This window comes from Onychostruthus taczanowskii, unplaced genomic scaffold (assembly GCF_017590055.1).
Source record: "Onychostruthus taczanowskii isolate IOZ18803 unplaced genomic scaffold, ASM1759005v1 scaffold5, whole genome shotgun sequence".
NCBI classification, from domain to species: Eukaryota; Metazoa; Chordata; class Aves; order Passeriformes; family Passeridae; genus Onychostruthus; species Onychostruthus taczanowskii.
Genome location: NW_024502568.1, coordinates 17,034,616 through 17,058,910, shown reverse-complemented (window position 1 = coordinate 17,058,910; position 24,295 = coordinate 17,034,616). Strand labels below are relative to the sequence as shown.

Sequence of the window (24,295 nt, the reverse complement as noted above, 5' to 3'; positions counted from 1 at the left end):
CTTCACCTTCCAATTCAAGAGGGTCACAAACAGAAAAGGAATGCAATTCCCCACAAAAAAAAAAAAAAAATCCTATTTTTCAATTGAATTTTTGCCATCTTACCCTCATAAGTTTCCAGGATGTGCACGGTGTCCCCAATCTGTAAGGAGAGTTCATCTGGCCCCCTGGCATCGTAATTGTAGAGAGCTGGACAGAGGGAACACTGCTGTTAGTGCAGGCAAAACAATTCCAGGTGTTTCATCACATCACTTATTATTGCCAGTCCGAACCTTTTTGTAAAAAAAAATAAATTTAAGTCCTATAAAAATTCAGCCAAATTCTTAAATCCATCATTAATTCCTTTTGTAACAAAAAAACCACCCACAAGATGACTTTCTAAAGCTGTCCCTTGCTGTGTTTATAATGCTTTGCTTCTTCATGGCAATACACTCAATTTTTGTTGTATTTGCCAGCCTTCCACAGCACTTTGTGTCAATTTTAGGCAGTTCTACAAAGAACTGCTCTGTCTTCCCTGTCAGCTCAACACAGAAAACTTACAAAGTGTCTTTAGAAAACTCCAATTGCCACGCTAGCATTAAAGGATGATTTCTCAGTCATTTCATTCATTTACTGTATGCATAGGATGTTGAAAAATATGATTTCAGAATTTCTGAGTGGCAGAGGCAACTGCAGCAACCCACTGTACAATAAACTACAACAAATCCAACAGGAATTCAAAGACCACTCTTCCCTGCCACTCCCAAAAGAAAATCTGGGAATGCCCACAAATTCATCTGACAAAAAATGCTACAAACCAGGTTTGGTTGGGAAAAAAAATACTCATGCTCCAAAAAACAAGTGTTACAACTCCAAAAGCCAAATTTTTATAAGTTTTATATGGAGTAAATGCTATGTAGCAGAAAAAAAAATCTTCCAATACCAAGGAGGGTCCTCCTTGAAGGCAGAGACTGAAATATTTCCTAAGATGGAAATTAAAGAACTTTAGTCAAGGTGGACCCACAGAAATATCTTCATCTTACAACTGCAGCTATGCCCACCAACAAGGATCAATAACACTCGAAAATCAGAATTTCTCACTATTTGTTGTAATTGTTCAGGAAACAGAAGCATTTTTGGAGCATAATAATTACTTCTGAAGTTCTCACCACCCCTGAGATTATCACTGCTTTTCTTTCTGCCTCAGTTTCCAGGGCAGGGCTCAGGGATGTTTTACTGGAACAGAACGAGCTGGGTAAGAGACTCATGGCCATCAGAGGAAATTGATTTCGGACCAAGAGCTCACAGAGCATCCACACCACGTTCCACACTCATTACAGGTAACACAGCACTCCCAAAAACCCCTCCAATTCCAAACCTGCGGCAGAGCCCTAAACAAAACCATGAGAGGAGGGATCCAGGCAACACCTGCCTTCCCTGGCAGCTCCTCCCACCCAGCACTACCCAGGAGATAACCCCACAAACCACACCTGCAGGAACCAGGAGTGACAAAAACACTGCTGGGAGCCCAGATCTGGTCACGGTCACACACCAGGAACATCCCAGTGGGCACCAGGGGGGCTCTGATCCCAGCACGAGGATGGGGCACTGCCTCCCCCAGTTCCAGCCTCCAGGAACTCCTGTTTGTTCTGCCCAGAACTCCTGGAATTCCAGCTCTCAACCAGATCACCAATAAATAATGCAATGGCTCACCAATAAGTCAATAAATAATCAATTGGATCACCCATAAACCAATCCCTAACCCACTGAATCACCCATAAATCAATCCATAAGCCATTGGCTCACTAAGAAATGAATCCATAAGCCATTGGCCCACCAATAAATAATCAACTGGATCACCCATAAATCAATCCATAAGCCATTGGCTCACTAAGAAATGAATCCATAAGCCATTGGCCCACCAATAAATAATCAACTGGATCACCCATAAATCCATAATCCATTGGCTCACCAATAAATAAATCCATAAACCACTGGATCACACAAATCAATCCACTGGATCACCAATAGATAATCCATAATCCATTGGCTCACCAGTAAACCAATCCATAACCCACTGGATCACCCATAAATCAATCTATAATCCACTGGCTCATCAATAAATAATCCATAACCCACTGGCTCACCCATAAATCAATCCATTGGATCACCAATCAATCAATCAATCCATAACCCATTGGATCACCAACCAATCAATCCATAACATACTGGTTCACCAATATATCAATCCATAAACCATTGGATCACCAACAAATCAATCCATAACCTATTGGATCACCCACAAATCAATCCACCCAGGCTGGCTGGGTCCTTTTCTCTGCAGAACTCCTCTGGCTTGACAGACTTTAGAGTGAAGAGGTAAATAAATAAATCTGAGTGCACAAATGGAAAAAAAGACATGGGAAAGCAGTTAGGAAAAAACACTGTATAAGTTGGAAGATTATTAATGGAATTAAAACAACACCACAGGGTAAAAAGAATAAAGGTCAGGTGCACTGCAGAGACCAATATCACCAGGATTTAAATGAAGCTTTTAGAAAGGCAAAGTTTTTACTGACATCAAAACAAGCCAAGCTATTTGTGTTTTAATATCTTCCTTAATTTTGGCATTATTACAGACAGATAAACTCTCCCTCCCAGGTATCTGGGACAGGATTTCTGAGAGCCATAAATTCTACCCCTGCAGGAGAAGGGGGTTCTGAGAAAAGCCTTAACAAAAATGAGCATTTTAAACTGCTCCCAGTGGTGAACACAGAGCACATGGGACCGTCTGCTTGGAAACACCCCCCTGAAATAGTCACATTTCAGCTTTTGTGCATAGCAGGAAAAACAAAGTTACACAGCCCTAACTCCTCCAAACTTGCCTGCCTGGAGTGCAACATAAAAAGAAAGCCAATCCTTAGGGTGTTTACTGAGATCCCTTCAATGCTCACAGCTCAGTCAAGGGGCCCCTGGGATGTTCACGCATCCAGAAATGAATCCAAGGACAGTCTCCCACCTCCACGACCCTGACAAACAACTTCACTGACTCACAGCAGACATCCCAGCCAGGAAAAATCTGCATCAGAACAGATTAAAAACCAGTCCTGTACTCAATTCACACTTCAGCTGAGCATTTCTCCAGCATTTAACTGGAATAACGCTCAGGATCAAAGGCAGCTATGAATAAAAGGCACTAAAATTTATGCCCTAGAGTGCTCAAACTGGTGTCTGTCACAACAAGGAAGGTCAGGCAGCAGGAGCTGCAGTGGAATGACCAATTCTTCTGACAGAAGATGACAAACAGCCATCAAATGGTAATTACTGCCCACGGCAGCTCCCACTGACCTCAACTGACTGAGGAGCCGGGGGGAGTGTGATTTATCTTCAAAAATATATATATGTGTGAAAAATATGTCTGCAAGAGAAAATAAATCACATTTCTGGCTCCCAACAGCACTGACAGATCGTGAAGCAAACAACCCAAATAACTATAAAGTGCATTCCACCCCTGTGATTACAAAGCAAGGCTTGAACTTCACCACAAACTCCCCTGCAGGGGAGCAGGTAACTCCTCCTCACAGGAAGTTTTTTTATGTACAGTGCCATCAAAAGATGCTGTGATAGAAACCGTTTGATTGGAGCAAACAACAAGGCTTTAATTAAAGGAAAAGACAAAGTTTGGAGGAGTAAAGCATGAAACTGGTATGTTTGCATTTTGTCTCATCAACTGCATCCTGAGCTATCATTTAAAATATTTAAAAACCTGAGGTATAGCTTTCTATTTTTTAAAGTTTTTTTTCTTTTTGAACTGAAGTATGTTTTGCTTAATTTAAAAAATCCAACATCCACCCAAGGGTCACCAAAAGCAGAGGATTAAGTGTGAGCGAAGAAAGAGGCATTTTTTCAGCTCTAAGAGTTGATAAAAAAGGAACAATGAACAGGGCATTACAGTAATTGCACCAAACCCCCATTTACCATTCAAGAACACAAACACCTCTGTGAGCTGCACTCAGTCTGCACACATCAGAAAAATGAGGGGGCCAACACTAGAAGAATTAGTGGTGGAAACAAAGGGAAAAGCAAACAAAGGTAACATCAATTTATACTGAAAAAGCTTTTTTCTAACTGCACAAAAGGTGAGATAGCTTAAGACAGCATAAAGATGTTACAGAGTAATATCCCCTGGTATTACTTTGCTTTAAAGGCTGTATTAATCATTCTGAACTCCTGAATGAACCCAAACTACATTTAACACACTACCAGCTTTATTTTACACTGGCTTAAAAAAAAAAAAAATCCCTAAATCCTAACTGTGCCTTTTCAATAAAAGCAGATAAATTGCAGAGGTGAAAGCAAAGTCTTTTGTAAATTCTCTGGTATTAAAAGACATCTGAAGGTTTTCCTATTTTTCCTAAAATGAAAGTGGATCATTTGAATGTTCAGGCAGATTCCTTAGTCCTCTGCTACTCACCCAAAGGAGCTTCTAATTTCTACACCTGAGGCTAACGGAGAAGCAAAAAGAAAAAAGCAGTGTTTGAGTCAAGAGTTGCACCTGAGAACTGTTAAAGACAATTATTTCATGTGTGCATTAACCAAGGGTAGATCCTCTCCCCCTCACCTTGGGTTTTGTCATTCCTGGTCTTACCAAGTTGGATTCAGAGCTCTTTCTCAGTATTTTAATTATTGTGTTATCCAGACACTCCCAAAAAAATTATTTCCTGAAGAGAGAAGAATCCTGGAGAAATTCTCAGATCTGAGCTGTTACCATTAAGCTAAAGGAGAAAATCAGGCTCGAGGTTCCTCCTGGCCAGTGATGCTCTAATCTTATTGATTAAATCCACAAATGTGACTTTTATCACAGGATTAGCCCAAATCCCACAAGTTCAAGAAGATAGAAAGGATTTATCACCACTCTCCCTTACAAAGGTGAGACACCTCCTTTCACTCCTCCTCTCTGTGAGCAGCAAATTCCTGAAACACACAATGGTTTACCTCCAAACTCCTCCGTCACTACACAGGGCATGTGTTGAGGGTGAGAGAACCCTAAAGCAGCCTCTGAAGCCCTCAGGCTGAAATCCCTGCAATGCCAGCCTGCCAAAATCAGGACACAAAGAGTGAAGGGCCACCAAGCCTTTCTAAGCACCAGCAAGCACCCCAGGTTTCACACCAGACAGCAAAGGCAGCAATGTGTCCTGCATCACATTTGATGTCTCTTCACTCCCTACCCAACCTGAGTTAATTAATTAATAAGCTGAGGGAACTTCAGAAATCCAGAACAATCCCAAAGTTGGGGCCTTCCCAAAGTGCAACCACACTGCTGAGCCCTGCTGGCAGAGCTGGAGGAGGACAAAACAAGATGCTCACTCGTCCTTTCTGCACTCATTAAAAAATACAGAAAGAAATAAAATCTGGAGCACAGGAGGCTCAGGGGGGACCTTGTGGCTCTGCACAACTCCTGACAGGAGGGGACAGCCACAGGGGTCGGGCTGTGCTCCCAGGGAAAGCAAAAAGACAAGAAATGTTGTACCAGGGGAGCCTCAGGTTGGACATCAGGAGGAATTTCTTCACAGAAGGGGTGATTTGATATTGGAAGGGGCTGCCCAGGGAGGTTTGGAGCCCCCATCCCTGCAGGTGTCCAAGGAAGGGCTGGAGGTGGCACTGAGGGCTCTGGGTTGGGGACAAGGTGGGCATTGGGCACAGCTTAGCCTTAAAGAGCTTGGTGCTCTCTTCCGAACAGAATAAATCTGGGATTCTGTGAAATGAAGAGTTCTGGACAAAGCCAAGATTTCCAAGAAGCGAGTTCAGTTTCACACTTTCCTTCCTCCCCCCTTTCAAGCCAGACACTTTATTTTTAGGGAGCTAATGAAGTGAGATGCTCAGTCACCATTTTACAAGCTCTCTCCCCTCCTCCTGGCTAATCTGTATTCAGAGTACTTCACCACCAAGTACGGAGGGTATAAAGCTGAAACTAGTGCTAAAAAATATATATATACACATCATTATTGACTCTAACAGCATTATTAATGTGCCATAATGCACAGCTAACAAGAGGCACAATCAAGAACATCCAAATTGATTTTTAATATTAAGAAGTCCATTAAGTGAAACACCCTGGATGCAAAGAGTAATCACATCACCCCGAGCTCTCAACACTGGCTCTTGCAGAAAAAGCAAGATGCTGATTTAGACTAACACAAAACATTATCCAGAGGCAGATGTTTTGGCATCTGTCTTGTGGTAACTCAGAATCACAAAGAAGTGAGTTTTGATGTTCCCTCAGACCTCCTACATTTCACTGGGGGCCACTAAGGAGCTGTAACTTGGCTCCTGATCCTCCAGGAAGGCAAGGACAGCATCTGAACGTTAGCTGTGCTCACCCAAAAGCCAATTTGTGCCTCAAGAAAGGATTTTAGTGCTTGGAATTCGGCAAATTTCAAAAACACCTCTACACATGGTTATTAGAAAATTTGCAAAAGTTTCAACACTGTGACAGAAAATGCCCCCGGGGTCTGCAGGGCAACAGAAGGACAAGAGTTAAAGGCTGGAGAGAAGAACTCATCCAGCTTCTGGTCAGTGCTGGCAGAGCATCAACCGTGCCTGGGCTGGTGGTGAGTCCGGCACATCCTCCAGCCAAGGGTCCCCAGGAGAGGAGAAGTGACCACAACTGGCAGAGCTGCAGCTCCTCACCATCCTGCCTGATGTGCCCCCATCCCTGCCCTCCCCTGGCAGCAGGGCTGCTCCCACCCCATCCTCAGCCAGACCTGCCCAGGGGCCAGCCTCAGGGACAGCAGCAACTCCAGCGACACAACCTCAAGCTACATCAGGGAAGGTATAGGTTGGATACTACAAAAAAAAAAAAAATGTTCACCGAAAGAATAATAAAGTACTGGAATGCTCTTCCCAGGGAGGTGGTGGAATCACCATCTCTGGATGTGTTTAGAAAAAGACTGGACATGGCACTCGGTGTTATGGTCTAGTTGAGGTGTTCGAGTGCAACCTAAGCCCTATCTTAGAGGTCTCTTCCAACCTCATCATTCTGTGAACAGCAGGGACAGCCCCAGGAGGAGTCCCAAATCCAGCCACAGAATCCCAAAAACTCAACAGCAATGACAGCCCCAAGAGGAGTCCCAAATCCAGCCACAGAATCCCGAAACAGCTGGGATTGGAAGTAAATCAACAGCAATGACAGCCCCAAGAGGAGTCCCAAATCCAGCCACAGAATACCAAAACAGCTGGGGTTGGAAGGGAGCTTTGGAGATGTTCCAGTCCATCCCTCTGCCAAGGCAGGTGACAGGAGCACATCCAGGTGGGTTTGGAGTGTCTCCCTCGGAGAAGGAGGCTCCATGTCCTCCCTGGCAGCTGTTCCAGTGCTCTGCCACCCTCATGGAGAGCAGTTCCTCATGTTGAGTGAAACATCTCCTGGTTTAGTTTATGTCCAACACACACAAACACAGGTGCAATATCCCAAATGTCACAAGCTCACTCTTAAATCCAGCGTGTGAAAGGGACTTGGAAACCCTCAAGTCCTTCCCAGCACAGCACTCCAGGCTAAATTATGTCAGAGTTCCCTCAGGCCCAGCTTGGTGCTCCAGGAGGTCACAGAGCTCCCTGTGAGCATCTCTGAAGCACCAGCCCCCTAATTCTTCAATCCTCTCCCTTGCCATGGCAGGAAATTCCTACTGAATTAAGAGGGTGTCTCTTACCAAGCATTACTACAGCAGTGAGCTTAATAGCACAACTACATTTTAATAGGCATTTCAATGACTATAAAATCAAGTTCAACACACTGAAGCTCCTCTTGCACTGCTGTGGAAACAGGAAAAAAAATTACACAATTCACTGCAACACCAGGTTGATGATGCAGAGCAAAGAGCCTAAAGCAAGGAGGAAATGAGGTGATGGGAAGATGCTTTCATTTCCTACTGTTCTTCCTCCTCAGTATTTCTACAAGGGAAAACAAAACCAAAATTCCTCTGGTCCTTTCTCAGGAAAGCCTCTGGAATGGGAGAAAAAAGATGAAGGGAGTTTGAGGCTTTTTACACATCAAGTTTGATGTGTAAAAATTTCTTTTCTTTGCCATCGCATTATCAGACTGTCTCCAACAACAAGAGTACAGACCCCACGTCAAAGAAACCCCAAAGAACTTGTACTGCATTCCCCAAAAGAACACCCAGAGAGAGGAATGACCTGAGGAGAGCCCCAGCTGGACCCAGCAACACTTTCCCCCTCTCCCCCAAAACAGACAGGCTAGGGCAGAAATGGGTAATCAGCGACACTTCTCCCGAATTTGCACCTCACGCCGGAATTGGGGGGGAAAAAATCACCATGGGAGCGAGTCAAACAGAACTGAATGCATTCAAAGATAAGAGCAGCATTTTGCAAAAACAGGGAAAAATTGTTTTTCTCCAAACCAGGGGCAATCACATGCTCCAGGCAGCTTCCAGCGGACTTGGCTCGGCCACTGGCCCTAACAAAGGGTCACTGTCCAGCTCACTTCAGCTCCAGCCCCGGGGCAGCTCTCACACGGAGTTCATAGCCCTGTCATTCCAATTTCCCCACCTCAGAATCCTGTGAGCCCACGCCAATCTTTGTGTTCGTTCTGGAGGAAATAAGGAAATGTAACTTACACGATCCCACTATTCACTAAAGACCCAGCATCAGGTTTTGCTCCATAAATTCAGACTTCTGGGAAGGGGAAAAACCAGAGTAGAGGAACACCCTAAATATGTTTCGAGACCCTGAGCTCCACAATTTTGGCACAAAAATTGTACATTCACACCACCTGTACATTCACAACCATTCACTTTATCATGAGTTAATTTCATAATTCTAAAGTCTTTTCTAGCCTAATCACAGAATATTCTGAATTGGAAGGGACCTAAAAGGATCTTAAACTCTTTTCTTATTATTATTTAAATTTAATAATGGTTTTTAGTACTTATATGGTGTAATAAGTTGATCTTTTAAAGTTGGTGCAGCCCAGTAATCAATCCCAGATGTACACAGGAATTCCCAGGTGAGAACTCAGTTCCACACTGCTAAGGCACCCTCCAAGCCTAATGAAACACATCAAAAATAACCCTTTGACTTCCTTCCCTCACTGCCCTGAGCCTCCAAGTTCCCCTTGCTAATTCAGAGTAATTCAAAGCTGTAACTCCTTCTTTCCCAAGCATAATCATCCAATGAAAATCTATTTTAAAAACCCCCTGATGGCCACATATTATAACCCTTTGACTTCCTTCCCTCACTGCCCTGAGCCTCCAAATTCCCCTTGCTAATTCAGAGTAATTCAAAGCCGTAACTCCTTTCCCAAGCACAATCATCCAAGGAAAATCTATTGTAAAAACCCCCTGATGGCCACATATTGATGCCAGGAGGGTGATTAAGGTGCCACTAACCCAGCAGTAACTCCCTCACCTCTGCTGCAAGAAAGGGAGTATTTTGATTATTCTTTCCCCCTTTTTGCAGGTTATTTTCCCAGCTTCACTCTGAGAATTCCCTGAAAAGGGGGGAGGCATTAGCAGCCAGAACATGCCCTGGGCAGAGCAGGGGCCAGAGGCAGCTCCTGGCCAAGGAGCAGATCCAGGCTGTTCCTAGCACTGCAAACAGCTTAAGGGCACTGATTTCCCTGCCATGATTCCCAAAATCTGCTTCAATGTCTCTGTTTGGAAAGCTCCAACAGGCAGCAAAGTTTGTGCTACACTGGACAGTGCTACTTTCACCCTAAAACGTTTGCTTCCCTCACTGGAAAAATACTGCATTTATCTAAAATCAGTGGTTATTTCTCAACTCCTCAACTTGTCTCCACTTGCAGCACCTCTATCTCAAAACAGAACTATTAAAAAAAACTAATTAATGACAGCCAGCACACTCCACACAATTCATGCCCAGCAAACCAGCTTGTTTTTGATACACAAATCACAGATTTGCCTGGGCTATGTTTGGTGGAAGCATCCTCTGAGACACCAGGAGCACTCAGCAGTGGGACCTGTGCTGGAAAAGGTGGGGAGACTATTTGTGCCATTGTCCTGCAGGAATCAAACTCAGTCTTCTTGCTAAGCAGCCTTCAGTGTTCTGGAGAAAAACAATTTAAACTTTAAAAATACTTCTTGCTCCATGAATGGCCCAAGAGCAACAGGAAGCCGCTGCATGCAAAGGTAAAAACACAAATTCTGTCATGTGCAGATGCAGAAAAAAGGGAAACAATTATAGAACTCAAGATTTCACTAATGATCACCAATATTTTACTTTTCATTCAGTTTATCCAGGCATTTCTCAAAGGTGTCACTAACTACCCATCTCCTGAAAACCTAAACTGGCACACAATTATTCTAGTTCCTCTCCACAAAATTATTTTATATTTTCCACACTTTTTATGTAAATCTTATAGAAGCATCCAGACAGCCCTTTACAAATATAATACATGAACTCCTGGTCTTAAAAGTTTATATCTTTATTTAAGATCAGCATGCTGTGTTATAGATGGTATCACACCCAGGCTGTAAAAGCTTGCAGTTATGCCAATATTTTAAATATTCAAGCCCTAAAAGTATTAAAACTCCTGGTTTTCAGCCAAGAACATGTTCATCTTTGTGTGCTCTAACTGTGGAAAGTGCAGCTGTTGCAGGAAGCCCAAACTGTACTTTCTGTGTTTAAAGCAAAAATCTGAACCAGCTCCATCACTCATCAGAGCCCAGTAAATAAACAGAGGCCTCCTCTGCAGCACAAGTGATTGATAAAAATCTGTTAATAAATCACTTCAAGAATACATTCAACTAGAAAATCAAACCAGAGCTGAACCCACACAAAACTTCCAACAATGTCAGCAGCACCACAACTGAGTCATTCTCTCAAGTCTTGACTAAAATGTGCTTATCTGGCTATATCCAGCCTTTATTTTTTGGGAATAAGAACTCCCTCCCTACAGAGTTCAAAGCAAGATACTTTAGCCACTCCTTGAAGACTCAAATGAGTCTTAAAGAAGGTTTGGGATTTTTTTTTTCCTCAAAAATACTTTACTAATCTTTTAATGATTCCGAGATCATCCAGTCCAACAGTGACCCCAGCACCACGGTGACCACCAACCCATGTCCCCAGGTGTCACAGCCACACCTTTGGACACTTCCAGGGATGGGGACTGCACCACCTGCTGGGACCCCATTCCCAGTTTGGCTGCAGCACTGGTTTAACCAAGCCTTGGCCATAATCTCACACAAGCACCACCTCCATCAACATCCCAGAACTGGGACTGAGCAGGAGATGCTCCAGACAGAATCTGAAGTCCAGTTCCCATAATCAGCACTTTAGAGACAGATCAGGACCTTATAAAAAATTCCCTCACCCATGAGCACCTCTTGGAGCTCTGTGGGGTAGCAATGCTCAGCATTAAAGCAATGCCACCTAACTGCAGATGTCCCTGTTACCAGCTAAACACCTAATGTGCTTTTTAAATCATTTCAGAGTCTTAGTTACAGTCAAATGCTCAAGAACACAACCAACAAATACAAATAAAATACAGATAAATACAAATAAAGCGTAGTGTAATAAATACCAAAAGAATCTCTGGCTCTGCATCAAAAAGTTTGGGGTTGGTGTTTTGTCCCATTTGACTCACACACTGAGGAAATTACTGGCAAAGAAATATCTCTGCACCACAAAAAATATCTGTTCTCATCTCCAGCCACTTCAGTGTCAGCAAGGACAGCTGTTTTCTCACCAAAACAGCTCAATGACTGAAATCTCTGGGAAAAGGATCTTTATCCACTGCTTTGTCACATGTCACTAAATTATTTTTACAAAGGAGTCAATGCCAGCTGTTTGTGAGGCAGTCCCAGTGCTCCAGGAATTCTGAGCTGCTCCTGTGCACTCTCCTGCCATGGCCTGGACAAAAAGTTTGGTTCCTTTATGCCCAAATGTCAGTGAGCAGCATCACAAAAGGACAGGGCAGCCCAGTGGGGGTGACAGAGGTGGCACACAGACTGTCAGCAGCTAGAGGTGCTGCTGACAGGGAAGGACAGAGCTGGATCCTGCCACACCAAACACAAACCTTCTACAGATCAACTCTGGTGTGAAACAGAAGCCAAAATACCTCCAAAATTAAAAAAAAATGCAACAAACCACTTTTTTTCTTTTTTAGATCAACTCTGGTGTGAAACAGAAGCCAAAATACCTCCAAAATAAATTTTAAAAACATTAAAAATGCCACAAACCACCTTTTTTTTTTTTTTTCACAACCAGTTTGAGTCACCCTTCACACTGGAAACTTCAGAGATCAATCCACAGAGGGAAAAAAATGCAACAAAAAACAAAAAGCAAACCCATAAGATACACCAGGCTCAGACAGAAGGAAATAAAACAGGCTCTCAAGTCTTCTCCACCTAAGATTCTTGGTCAAAGAATGATGGATTGATGGAAACACCAACACCTACCAGCCATGGCAAGAAAAATGTAACAAGCAAGACTGAGGAAGTATAATGGTGGGGAAAAAAGGTGAGCAGGAAGGAAGGAATTCCTGCAGGGATAAGAAGGCAACAGGTGATGCCTGCAGAAAATTGGTGGGAATTTGAAAGGACAAAAGAGACATAAAGGAAAAAAAAAAAAAGAAGCTGGACACCAGGTAACATCACCACTACCTCGGGTTAGACAGAGCACACTAAAGGCTTGAGTGCAAGCATTATTTTCTATATTAAAGCTACAAATGAGCCACAGCCTGATGCAAAAGAACAGTTCTCCCACAGCACCCCAAAGCAGCAGGAAAAAGTCAATCAAACAACAGCTGCTGGACACATCCTCAAAACAGTAATTAAAGATTTCTTGTCATGTTGATGTTAAGTTTCCACTCATACACTCCCACTTTGAGAGATTAACCTCATATTTATCAACAGAAACATTCCCACAGGCCCTTATCTCCAACTTTCCTGGCCCAAGTGCCACATTTCACCATTATCTCTGCACAGTCCTCCTTCAGAGGACAGCATTAGCATCTCAGGGCATTCCAAGCCACCTCCTCAGTAATCCCCAGCCCTGGCATGGCAGGATTTACTCACTGCACTCACATGCACAGCAGATTTTCCTGAAAGCAAGCGTCCCTTTCAATCCTTCACCATCTGCCTCAAGACTCACAAACCCAAATTCTCATCAGCAGCTTCCATCTGGCTGAGCACCGAGAGATTTCCTGTGGCAGGCTCTGCTACAGGAGCACTTTTTTTCTATTACCAATTGCTTCCACTGCATTTCTGATCCACACACACTCTGCATGAAGCAGCTCCTCAATAAAAGCACCCAACTCCGTGCCCTGAACCATTCCCTGCTGCCAGCATTTCCTCCTGCACACCAGCTGGCACCATGAGGAGGATGCTCAAGGCTAAGGCAGCAGCTGGGAGGCAGGGAAGGGAAGATTGGAGCTTCCCATCACCCTGTACTTCTGCCCACTCCCAGAGGCACCAGCAGCACTGGGGTTGGCCATGGTCTCCCTTAATCCCAGTTTTTCCTTTTTATTCCATGCATGACAATGGGGAAAACCCCTCTAACACAGCTCAGCTGAAGGTTTTTGGGTACAATGTGGACGCATCTGATCCCTGTCCTTCTGGGACACTCAGGTCATGTTCTGAGTCCTGGTTTTCCTTTTTATTCCATGCATGAAAAGGGGGAAAACCCCTCTAACACAGCCCAGTTGAAGGTTTTTGGGTGCAGCGTGGCCTCATCTGTGCCTTGTCCTTCTGGGAAGCTCAGGCCCTGTTCCAAGTTCTGATGTTTCTTTTTTTTAACATGAAAATAGGGAAAACCCCCCTAACACAGCCCAGCTGAAGGTTTTTGGGTACAGTGTGGCCTCATCTGTTCCTGTCCTCCCGGGAAGCTCAGGCCCTGTCCCTCCACAGATGTTATTCCACATTTTCTTCCATCCAGCTCACAGTGACGCCGGCACTTCCGTGCTTTGTTTGGATAAGCAGGAGGAGGAAGGCAGAGCAAACACAAACACCTCAGGCTGCACTTGCAGAAGGCATCTGTGTGCCTCAAGAGGCTCTCAGGTATTTCAGATACCTGGGCTGGAACCCTGGATGCTGAGAATTTTAGACTTTCTGTGCTGGAAGGCACAGACCCCCAAAAGAACACGACATTTGAACTAAAAACAGTAAAACAAGCTTCCAAAATTAATTAATAGCAATAAAATTATAAGTGTATAGTTTAAATAGAAGTTTGTAGTATCACATAGTAAAAAACTTAGAATATAAAGTTTTCAAATACAGTAATATATATAAAACTACAATAAGTTTTAAAGCAGTAACTAGTCCTCCTTCACCTTCTTCATGAGTTTAAGTATTATCTTGTAATTAAACAAGAAAGTTCAGAGTACAGAAAACAAGTAATTAGTCAAGTTAAAAAAATAATTTGTGTCATTTCTTAATTAGATAGTTTTTTACTTAAAAAGCCTTATAAAAATAGATACAAAATAATTTCGTAATTTCTTAATTAGATAGTTTTTTACTTAAAAAGCCTTATAAAAATAGATACAAAATTTCGTGTCTTGTTAGTAAAATACTGTAAAACTCACAACTTACAAAACTGTAATATAAGAAATAATAAACATCTAAATCCAAACATAAAATAGCATCTCAAACACTTTCAATCCCAACCCTAACCCAACCAAAAAAAAAGAAAAAAAAAATCAACATTAGCTCTGTGCTCTCTCCAGCCCCAAGTGCCCACCCTGCAATGCCAAACGTTCCAAAGGCTCAGGAAGCTCTGCCAGAACCAGGCAGGAACTCCCCAGGTCAAGCCAGGAGGTTCCTCCTCAAGGGAGATAATTCCTGCTGCCCTCTCCACGTGGGACTCCTCAGGGATTATGAGATTTTCCCAAAAGCCCCAGACCTGCTCAGCCAGGCAGCTGCTCCAGCAGGTTTTCCACCTCAATATTCAATCATTTCTGCAGCACATCCATAAAAGTGGCACAGCTACTGCAAGAGCAGGGATGTACAAACAGAGTGCCTCAAAAACCCGAGTGCCTACGAGCACAAACGTTGATTATGTACAATTTTGCTGCCATTCCCATTCAGAAATTACACAGCAAATCCTGTTCCACTCACTTGTTGGTATTTTCTACTGGGGAACACAAAGACATTTTGCTACTCCAACACCCTCAAGGCAAAACCAGCCACCAAAACCCTCTGCAAACATGTTCTAAAAAGGGTTGTGCTGAAATAATATAAGCAGCATTTGAAATAAAGCAGCAGTGACAAAAAAAAAACATACAAAAAACCCCAAATTCATGTATGGCAGCCAATGGTTGCTTCAGTTCTTCATCCATCTGTTTGTTTTGTTACATATAGGGTACATGATTATACATAATAGTTCTCAATGCAACTATTTCAGTTTAGTTACAAAGCTATATGGAGCAGAAAAATATTTCCAGAGATATTTCATCTTTCAGCTGGTAAAACTGAAATGCAGCAACTGCAGCTTCTTGTATTACAGATCTTTACATCAGAAATCAGATTTAATGCACAAATTACATAAACATGTGCAGATAATTCTATAAATATATAAATGTTTGCACAAGTACAGTCTGAAAAGGGAGAGGAAGTTCCATAATCACAAGAATTCTCTCTTATTGAACATTTTTTTGGTTTAGACAGGGCGTGATTTCAATTCCTCCCCCCGCAAGCTAAAGGAGGAAAGTATTCCAGTAACTCATCAAGGAATTCATTAAAGCCTTACTCAGAAAATTACTATTGTCAGAACAGCCTTGGGTGCCACCACGGGCTAGAAAACAGAACTAAAAATGCTTTTAAGCTTAATAAAAAAGAAACAATCTGACTTGTCAGTGGTCCACCACCCTGCCAAAGAATACCCACAAGTAGGAGCAGCTCCACTGAGTATTTTGAGGAAGTTTTGGACTTGCAAGAAGTCAAAGGGGAGAGGCAAAACTGACACCTTGGATGGAATAAATATTTGAAAACTGGATTAGAGGCAGTTGTTGCAGCTTCCATTCATTACCAGGAGTCAGCCCCAGCTATTTATCTCCAGCTGGACACATCCCCAGGTGTTTAACAAGAGGTATTGGATTTCAGTCCTGCAGGACCACACATCAGACAAAGCAAAGGATCCTCCAGGTGCTGCACAGCCAGCACGGGACAAACTCCAGAAATACCAATATTTAAAGGAAAAATTATCCCAACTCTTACTCCTGTAGCTGCAAGCTGACAGAGGGGCTTCCTGGAGAAGGTTCAACTTTAAGTTGCTTCCATTTTTTTCACCCTCTTCCCTGAAAGTTTTGCCTTTGCAGAAAGGAAAATGCCTTTGTAACACCAAGAAACCTGTGCCAAGCGTGGCAAAGAGCCCAAAATCAGCATTGTTTGAGTGCACCTAAGTCAGGCATTTCCAACAGAATAGATAAAGGGATAATTACAAAACCCACCAAGGTGCTACATGAAGTCAGAGAATCCCACAATGGTTTGTGTTGAAGGGACCCTAAAGCTCATCCCATTCCACCCCCTGCCATGGGCAGGGACAGCTCCCACTATCCCAGAGTGCTCCAACCCCATCCAGCCTGGCCTTGGACACTTCAGGGATGGAAATTAGCAAATCAAACACCTTAAATAAGCCCCCTGACTACTGTCACTGCCATACCTGCATACCATGTGAAGCATAAAAGCCACTTTTCTACCTCCTCTTATTTTCTAGGCTAAAGAGTAAAATCACCAGCTGAAAATTCCCTAAACCCACTGAAAACTTCCTTTGCAAAGTTTAATAGAAGTTATGTATTATGGCCATAGGCAGCTTGCTACTGACTGAAGTCAGTTTGTGCTCCATGAGAGGAAAAAAAACATTCCTGGAAAATCCCATCAGGAATCATTTCTCAGAACAATCCCAGCTTGTAAGGATGAAAACAAACAGGAGGCCAGCTCCCTTGCACTTATCTAAAGTCAGTTTGTGCTCCATGAGAGGAAAAAAAACATTCCTGGAAAATCCCATCAGGAATCATTTCTCAGAACAATCCCAGCTCGTAATAGTGTTGCTGACCTGGATGAAAACAAACAGGAGTCCAGCTCCCTTGCACTTATCTGGTAAGTTATCCCTCCCCAATCTGTTGTTTGCAACAAGTGTTTATTGACAGAGAACAATAGCAGCTGCTGAGCAAACTGGGAGGAGCTGAGCACAAGCCTGCAGTCCAACTCAGGTCATTCCTGCAGGAAAAGGTGTGGTGCATCTTCCAGCCCCTGCCCTCTGCTTCAGGAGGTGCCAGGATGGGGCAGCACACCCTCAGCAAGCAGGGAATTAAAGGATATCGGAAAATAGAACCATGGAATGGTTTGGATTGGAAGGGATCATAAATATCACCCAGTGCCACCCCTGCCATGGCAGGGACACCTTCCCCTGTCCCAGGCTGCTCCAAGCCCCAATGTCCAACCTGGCCTTGGGCACTGCCAGGGATCCAGGGGCAGCCACAGCTGCTCTGGGAATTCCATCCCAGCCCCTCCCCATCCTCACAGGAAACAATTCCTTCCTAATAGTCCCACCTAAACCTTTTCTCTGTCACTTTAAAGCCATCTCCCCTTGTCCCATCCCTCCATCCCTTACAGAGTTTCTACATCTTTCAGTTCCTTCAGGCACTGTAAATCTACTCTGAGGTCACCCCAAAGCGTCTCTTTTCCAGGCTGAACCATCCCAATTCTCTCAGCACTTCCTCCCAGCAGACCAGGGGCAGCCACAGCTGCTCTGGGAATTCCATCCCAGCCCCTCCCCATCCTCACAGGAAACAATTCCTTCCCAATATTCCCATCTAAACCTTTTCTATGTCACTTTAAAGCTATCTCCCCTTGTCCCATCCCTCCATGCCTTGCAGAGAGTTTCTCCATCTTTCAGTTCCTTCAGGTACTGTAAATCCACCCTGAGGTCACCCCAAAGCTTCTCTTTTCCAGGCTGAACCATCCCAATTTTCTCAGCGCTTCCTCCCAGCAGAGAGATGTAACACAACACCCTGATCTGAGTGCCCATGGGATGTACAAACAACACCCTGAACTGGGTGTCCAGGGGATGCACAAATGACACCCTGATCTGGATGTCCAGGGGATGTAACACACGACACCCTGAACTGGGTGTCCAGGGGATGTTATGAACAACACCCTGATCTAGGTGTCCATGGGATGTACAAATGACACCCTGAACTGGGTGTCCATGGGATGTACAATTGACACCCTGAACTGGGTGTCCATGGCATGCAACACACAACACCTTGATCTGGGTGTGCATGGGATGCACAAATGACACCCTGAACTGGGTGTCCAGGGGATGTTATGAACAACACCCTGATCTGGGTGTCCAGGGGATGTAACACACAACACCCTGAACTGGGTGTCCAGGGATGTGCTGGCTCTAGGAACCTGAACCTCCAATACTCTGATCAATGCAGCAGCAGATCTCCCGTGGACATTTTACACTTCCACTTCTGCTCCACGGGTTTGGGATGTGTCACAGCACAGCCCTGCTGTCACTAACAGCAGTCACCTGTCCTGTCAGGCAGCTCCAAACCTCACAGCACAGCAGCACTAAAATCACTCTGAGATACATTCCTAAGATCCATCTTTTTCAACTTCCTTCAAATGTTTCCTTCCCTGCTCTAAGGCACAAATGTCCACAAAATCATCACCTTAAACAAGAGTCCCCATGTGCCACCACAGCTCCCCACAGCCTGGACTGTGACTCCAGGGCTCCACAAAAGCCTTAAACCTGTCCTAAAGCACCACAGTCCTCCCTGAAGCAGCAGAGGAGAAGCAGCAGTGCTCTGCTGTAGCATATCCTGTGCTTTCACCAGCTTTCCTCTTGACAAATTCTCATCCCCCTGTTCAAAGAGACATTACAAGATCAAAACTCAGCTGAAAGACTTTTAAATCATGATCATTGTATTACCTCTTAGTCCACCAATGCCTTAAAGCCCTCCCCTAATAATAAAGTGTATAGATTTCTAGGTACCTGTGTGAAGGTACTTCCATAAACCCCTTTGGAAAAGCTATCCCAGTCTCAGGGAGGCACTGAAACACCCGGACCATGAAGTGTGGGCTAAAATTAGGCTTGTTATTGTGACACACAACAAAAACTCCCCAGGAACAAAAAAATACTAACTCACTGAATTTGGAAAAAACCTCCAAGACCATCAAGTCCAAGTCCAATCCCCAGCCCCACTTTGTCACCAGCCCAGAGCACTGAGTGCCACATCCAGTCCTTCCTTGGACACCTTCAGGGATAGGGACTCAGGCTCTGTAACTGGGAAGTTCTCTTTTACATCAGGCCATCCAAGGGCACATGACACTAATCTTCTGTTTCACCATTTATTCAATTTCTAAAAAAAGGAATTAACTACCACAGTAGTGGTCTGATTATTCCATATGAACACAAACCTTTGAACACAAAGGCATTTTAAATACCATATTTTTAAACACAGTTGCACCAGTTCTACCTCTCACTGCGGCTCTCAGCCCAAAGGAAAAGGGACAAAGACCAGCAGAATTCAGGATTTGGAAGCTACCACAGCCAATGTCCACTGTCTCAGAGGTGCTGGTCAGGTTCCCAGACTTCCCAAAGCAGCTCCTTACATCCCTTTTCCCCAGCAGAAGGAAAACCACCAAAACTACCAATCTCCCATCACACTAAAAGCAGGGAATGGGAGGCTGAGCAGCCACGCTCCACGGTCACTCTGTGACACCGAGGGGACACAAAAAGCTCTCAGGACTCTCTGGAAGCCACTGATGTCCCCGTGGAGGAAGCCACAGGCCCACGTGGTCCCCTCCACACAGCCACACTCCTCCCCACCGGCTCAGGGCGAGGGATGAAAGGCAGGATTGAGATGAAGGACAAGGATGTGCAGCACTGGGAGCAGGGAAAAGCTCCTCCAACGAAGCTGCTCATGTCTCTGTTCCGCCTGGCTCCCCACATGTTACCCTAATATCCGTATTATCCCATTAGATCCACACCCATTCCTCCTGCAGCTGAGCCCTGAACTCTCTCAGGAAGCGGAGCTGAGTCACTCTCTGAACTGCCTGCTGAGATAATGCCCCTGCACAGAGGCTCAGGGCAGCAAATCCACTTTGCAGGCATGCAGGGCATCCAGCAGCATCCCCAAATCCCACTGTGCCACGGGGAATGCTCCTCAACACACCTGTGTCCCACCAGCTGCCACTACAGGCTTCTTGGCATCGCTGATCCAGCTGCATCACAGCCAGCAAACCTTCGTCTGGAGAGGTTAAGAAAACTCTGCTGAGAGCTGCCACTACAGGCTTCTTGGCATCGCTGATCCAGCTGCATCACAGCAGCAAACCTTTGTCTTGAGAGGTTAAGAAAACTCTGCTGATCACAGGGATATACCAGAAGAGGGGGTGAAGGGATATAAATGTGTTATATAAGCACATGTATGTATTTTATATGTACACATCTCTATATACAGACACACATACATTTCTGAGTTCCCACTGCTGTGACATAAACATAACCACAACAACACACCTTCCTGAGATTTCTGCTTGGAGAAACCTGCACACAGAATCCCAGAATATCTGGGGCTGGAAGGCACCTCTGGAGATGATCCAGTCCATCCCACCTGTCACCTGGAGCAGGTGACACAGGAACACACCCAGGTGGGCTGGGATATCCCCACGCCCTCCCTGGGCAGCTGTTCCAGAGCTCTGCCACCCTTCATGGAAAGAAGTTCCTCCTCATGGTGAGGTGGAACTTCTCCTGGCTTAGTCCATGGCCACTGAAATGAGTCTGGCACCGTCCTTCTGGACATATTTGCATGGATTGATGAGACACCCAAAGCGTTGTACATTATGTTTCACTAAGTCCCATTAGCATTTCTGTTAAGGATTTTCTTCCTGGCAGACAATACTGAGTCAACATCAGCCCCAGGACTGGTCACAGCAAATAGGAAGACAAATATTCTCAAGTCTGAATTTCCAGGTTAACAGAGCTGTCTCCAATTCTGTTTGGGACTACACAACTGTTGCATCAATTCTCCACAACCTCCAGCCTTCACAAGCAGCAAAAAATAAAACGTTAGAAGACTCACAGTGCCCTTTCTTAACAACATAAAGGTCCATAAAACACTTAGAACCAAACTTAATATTAATTTTCTTTAGGACACCAAAAAGAAGCTATGTCTCCCAAAGCAGCCTATACAGCATGGCACAGGCCAGTGAATCCAATGTGTAATTAGCTCTAAATCTGATTTATCTCCTTGCAACCCTCAGATCCCTGTCACACAGCAGAGAACTCCCCCAGTTTGGTGAGGATCTCAGCCTCCTAGCAGGAAAAAGAAAACAAACTATCAGAGAAACACAAATCTATTATAAAACCATGACAAACTTCTCTGCAGAGCAGTGGACATAAAAAATACCAAATAAGCACATCCCACTGGGCTTTTTCAAACTGGGAGAGTTTTTTTATTCTGAAATCACATTAAAATCCAGTTTTCTTACTACACATGCAATCCCCCACACTGGAGATGCAAGTATACTTCAAGTATGTTATGAAACAATCAAGTCTATTTCACACTTTCTTCTCTCATGTCTATTTCAAATCTATTTCAAATCTATTTCAAATCTATTTCAAATCTATTTCAAATCTATTTCAAATCTATTTCAAAACATTCCTGGAAAGCAGGCCTGGGCAGTCACCCCCACCACAGCACCAGACACAGAGTTCCTGCAAAAGAGGAACTTGCTTTCGAGTGGCACTGGGCTGCAACATCAGCTTATACTACGTGACAATTCAGTCATTCCAAAATACTCATCCCACACCACCAAGCAGATAATTTGGAAACTTAATGAGGGACTGCAATCAGTGACACGTCTGCATCCCTGTGCTTGTCCTGCATCCCCAGCGCTGGAATTACCCACAGGTCCCACACTCTAGAACCATGATTTTCTAATAATTTTTAAAATCCAAGCTGTGGTTTTCTAGGGACACGCACACAGAATTTAAAATTAATTCCTGCAATTCACTCAAGTTTTACTCAGCCCCAGAAACTCCCTCCTTCCTGCTGGCTTTGTTTATGAGGTTTCTATGAAAAGTCGCTCTTCACAATCAATCCAGCCCAAGAACTGCGGTGGGCATTGAGCTTCAAGCTTCCAGTTTGAACAGCCAGATTTATTATTTCCTTCCCCCAGAAAAACGCTCATTCACGCCAATGAAGTTTTCTGCGCCGCACTCCCAAAATAAAACCTTCTGCTCCAAAACCAACATGTTTAAACTCATGCCGAGCCCTCCCGGGCCGGACCTCACGGGGTTTGGTCCCGTTTGGTCCCAGCGGGGATGCGTGAGCCACCAGCCGGGAACAATCCCCCTCTGTTCCAGAGGGACGGAAGGAGCGGGGTAGGAAATGGATCCCAGCGCACAGGGAAAGCCCTGATCTGTATGAGCATCACACTCCGGCACAACCGAGAGGGACAGCACTCAGGGCACGGGCTGGGCTCGCAAAGGAGCCGGCCTGGAAGCGCATCCCGCTCCGCCGCGGGGAGAAAGAACCCGCCGTGAAAACAACTCGGAGCTTCTTCGCTGCGCGCAGCGCTCGGGGAGCGACAGGAACGGAGCGAGAAAGGCAACTTCTCCCAGCGGGGCACGGCGTTCCCAGACACCTCCTCAAGTTCCTGGGAGCCGAGAGGAGCCGGGCGGGGCAGGCAGGAACCGGAGGGGACTCGGGGGGAACAGCGCGCTCCATCCCGGCCGGAGCGGAGCGCGGAGCCGGGCAGGGACGGGGAGGCCGCGGCCGGGGGGTGCCCCTGTGCGCAACAGGCGGGAGCGGGGCGGGCGCGTCCTCACCTACGCCGTACTTCTCCTCCCTTTTGGTGGGCACCCAGCGGGTCATGGCGCCGGGAGCCGCCGGGATGCCAGAGCCCCGCTCCCTACGCCGCCATTTTCCGACCGCGGGACGGGAAAAGTTTCTCCCGACGGCGGAGTCATGTGGTGCGGGCGGAGCCAGGCCGGCCCGCCGCCCCTCAGCGTCCCCTCCGCGGCCCGGGCCGGCAGCGACGGCGGCGGCTCTGCACAAAGGGAGCGCCCGCCTGCCCCGGCTTTATTCGTGGTGCCTCTCCGCCTATTCCCGGTTAAGTCCCAGGTGCACCCGGTTATATCCCGGGTACCTCCCCGCCTATTCCCGGTTGTGTCCCAGGTGCACCCGGTTGTGTCCCAGGTGCCTCTCCGCCTCTCCCCAGTTGTGTTCCATGCGCACCCGGTTGTGTTCCAGGTACCTCCCCGCCTATTCCCGGTTATGTCCCAGGTGCCTCTCCACCTCGCCCCGGTTGTGTTCCATGTGCACCCGGTTGTGTAAGTCCCAGGTGCACCCGGTTATGTCCCGGGTACCTCCCCGCCTCATTCCCCGGTTGTGTTCCAGGTGTACCCGGTTGTGTCCCGGGTACCTCCCCGCCTCTCCCCGGTTATATCCCACGTGCACCCGGTCGTGCTCTGTTCGAAGGTTTCTGGCTGCGTTCTCCCCGGTGGAGTGACTTTAAAACACAGGGGTTTTTGCCAGTGTTTAATAGCTGGAGCAGGATGTGCCTTTGCAGGTTGCCATGGGGAGCTGGACAAGCCTGGGAAGCAGGGCCATGGGGATATGGTGGGGTTAAACAAGGCCGAGTGCCTTGGGTCGGGAAGAGCCCCGGTAGGGATGCGGGCTGGGGGTGAAGCGATGGAGCAGCCCCGGGAGAAGGGCTCAGGGGTCTGGTGGTCAGAACTGGACTTGTCCCAGCCATGTGGGGAAAAAACATCAAGTCCTGGACTGATCCCACACCATGGGCAGCATGAGAAAGCAGAATTCTGTCCTTCTGCCCCACTCAGGTGAGACCCCACATGCCAAGCTGCCTGCAGCCCTGGGATCCAACACCAAAAGGATGTGGAGCTGCTGGAGCGGGTCCAGAGCAGGCCATGGATACACACCAAGGACTGGAGCCCCTCTGGAGCTGGGCTGGAGAGCTGGGGGTGCTCACCTGGAGTGGAGAAAGCTCCAGGGAGAGCTCAGAGCCCTGCCAGGGCCTGAAGGGGCTCCATGTTAGCTGGAGAGGGACTGGGGACAAGGGATGGAGGGACAGGACACAGGGAATGGCTCCCACTGCCAGAGAGCAGGGCTGGATGGGATGTTGGGAAGGAATTTTTGGCTGCTGTCAGGCCCTGGCACAGGGTACCCAGAGAAGCTGCCCCTGGATCCCTGGCAGTGTCCAAGGCCAGGTTGAACAGGGCTTAAAGATTATGAACTTTCTGGTTTCAAGACCCAAGTCCAAAATCTTGTCCAAATCTAGCATCTCCTTGCTAATTAAGTGTGGAATAAATGAT

The 24,295-nt window shown here is 45.8% G+C and overlaps 1 protein-coding gene across 3 annotated transcripts in view; it reads right to left on the bottom strand.

Moving 5' to 3' along the window:
- DOCK1 (dedicator of cytokinesis 1) overlaps positions 1-23,103 on the bottom strand; it is a 266,426-nt gene extending 243,323 nt beyond the window's left edge. The window contains exons 1-2 of one of the 3 annotated variants that reach the window (XM_041415304.1): positions 22,790-23,103; positions 104-187 (exon numbers count right to left, since the gene is read on the bottom strand). In XM_041415304.1, coding sequence (XP_041271238.1) covers positions 104-187; positions 22,790-22,835 — 130 coding nt within the window. In that variant the 5' untranslated portion in view covers positions 22,836-23,103. The remainder of the gene's footprint in view (positions 1-103; positions 188-22,789) is intronic. The other 2 variants (XM_041415302.1, XM_041415305.1) reach the window with 2 other exon arrangements.
- Between the last annotated feature and the right edge of the window lie 1,192 nt (positions 23,104-24,295).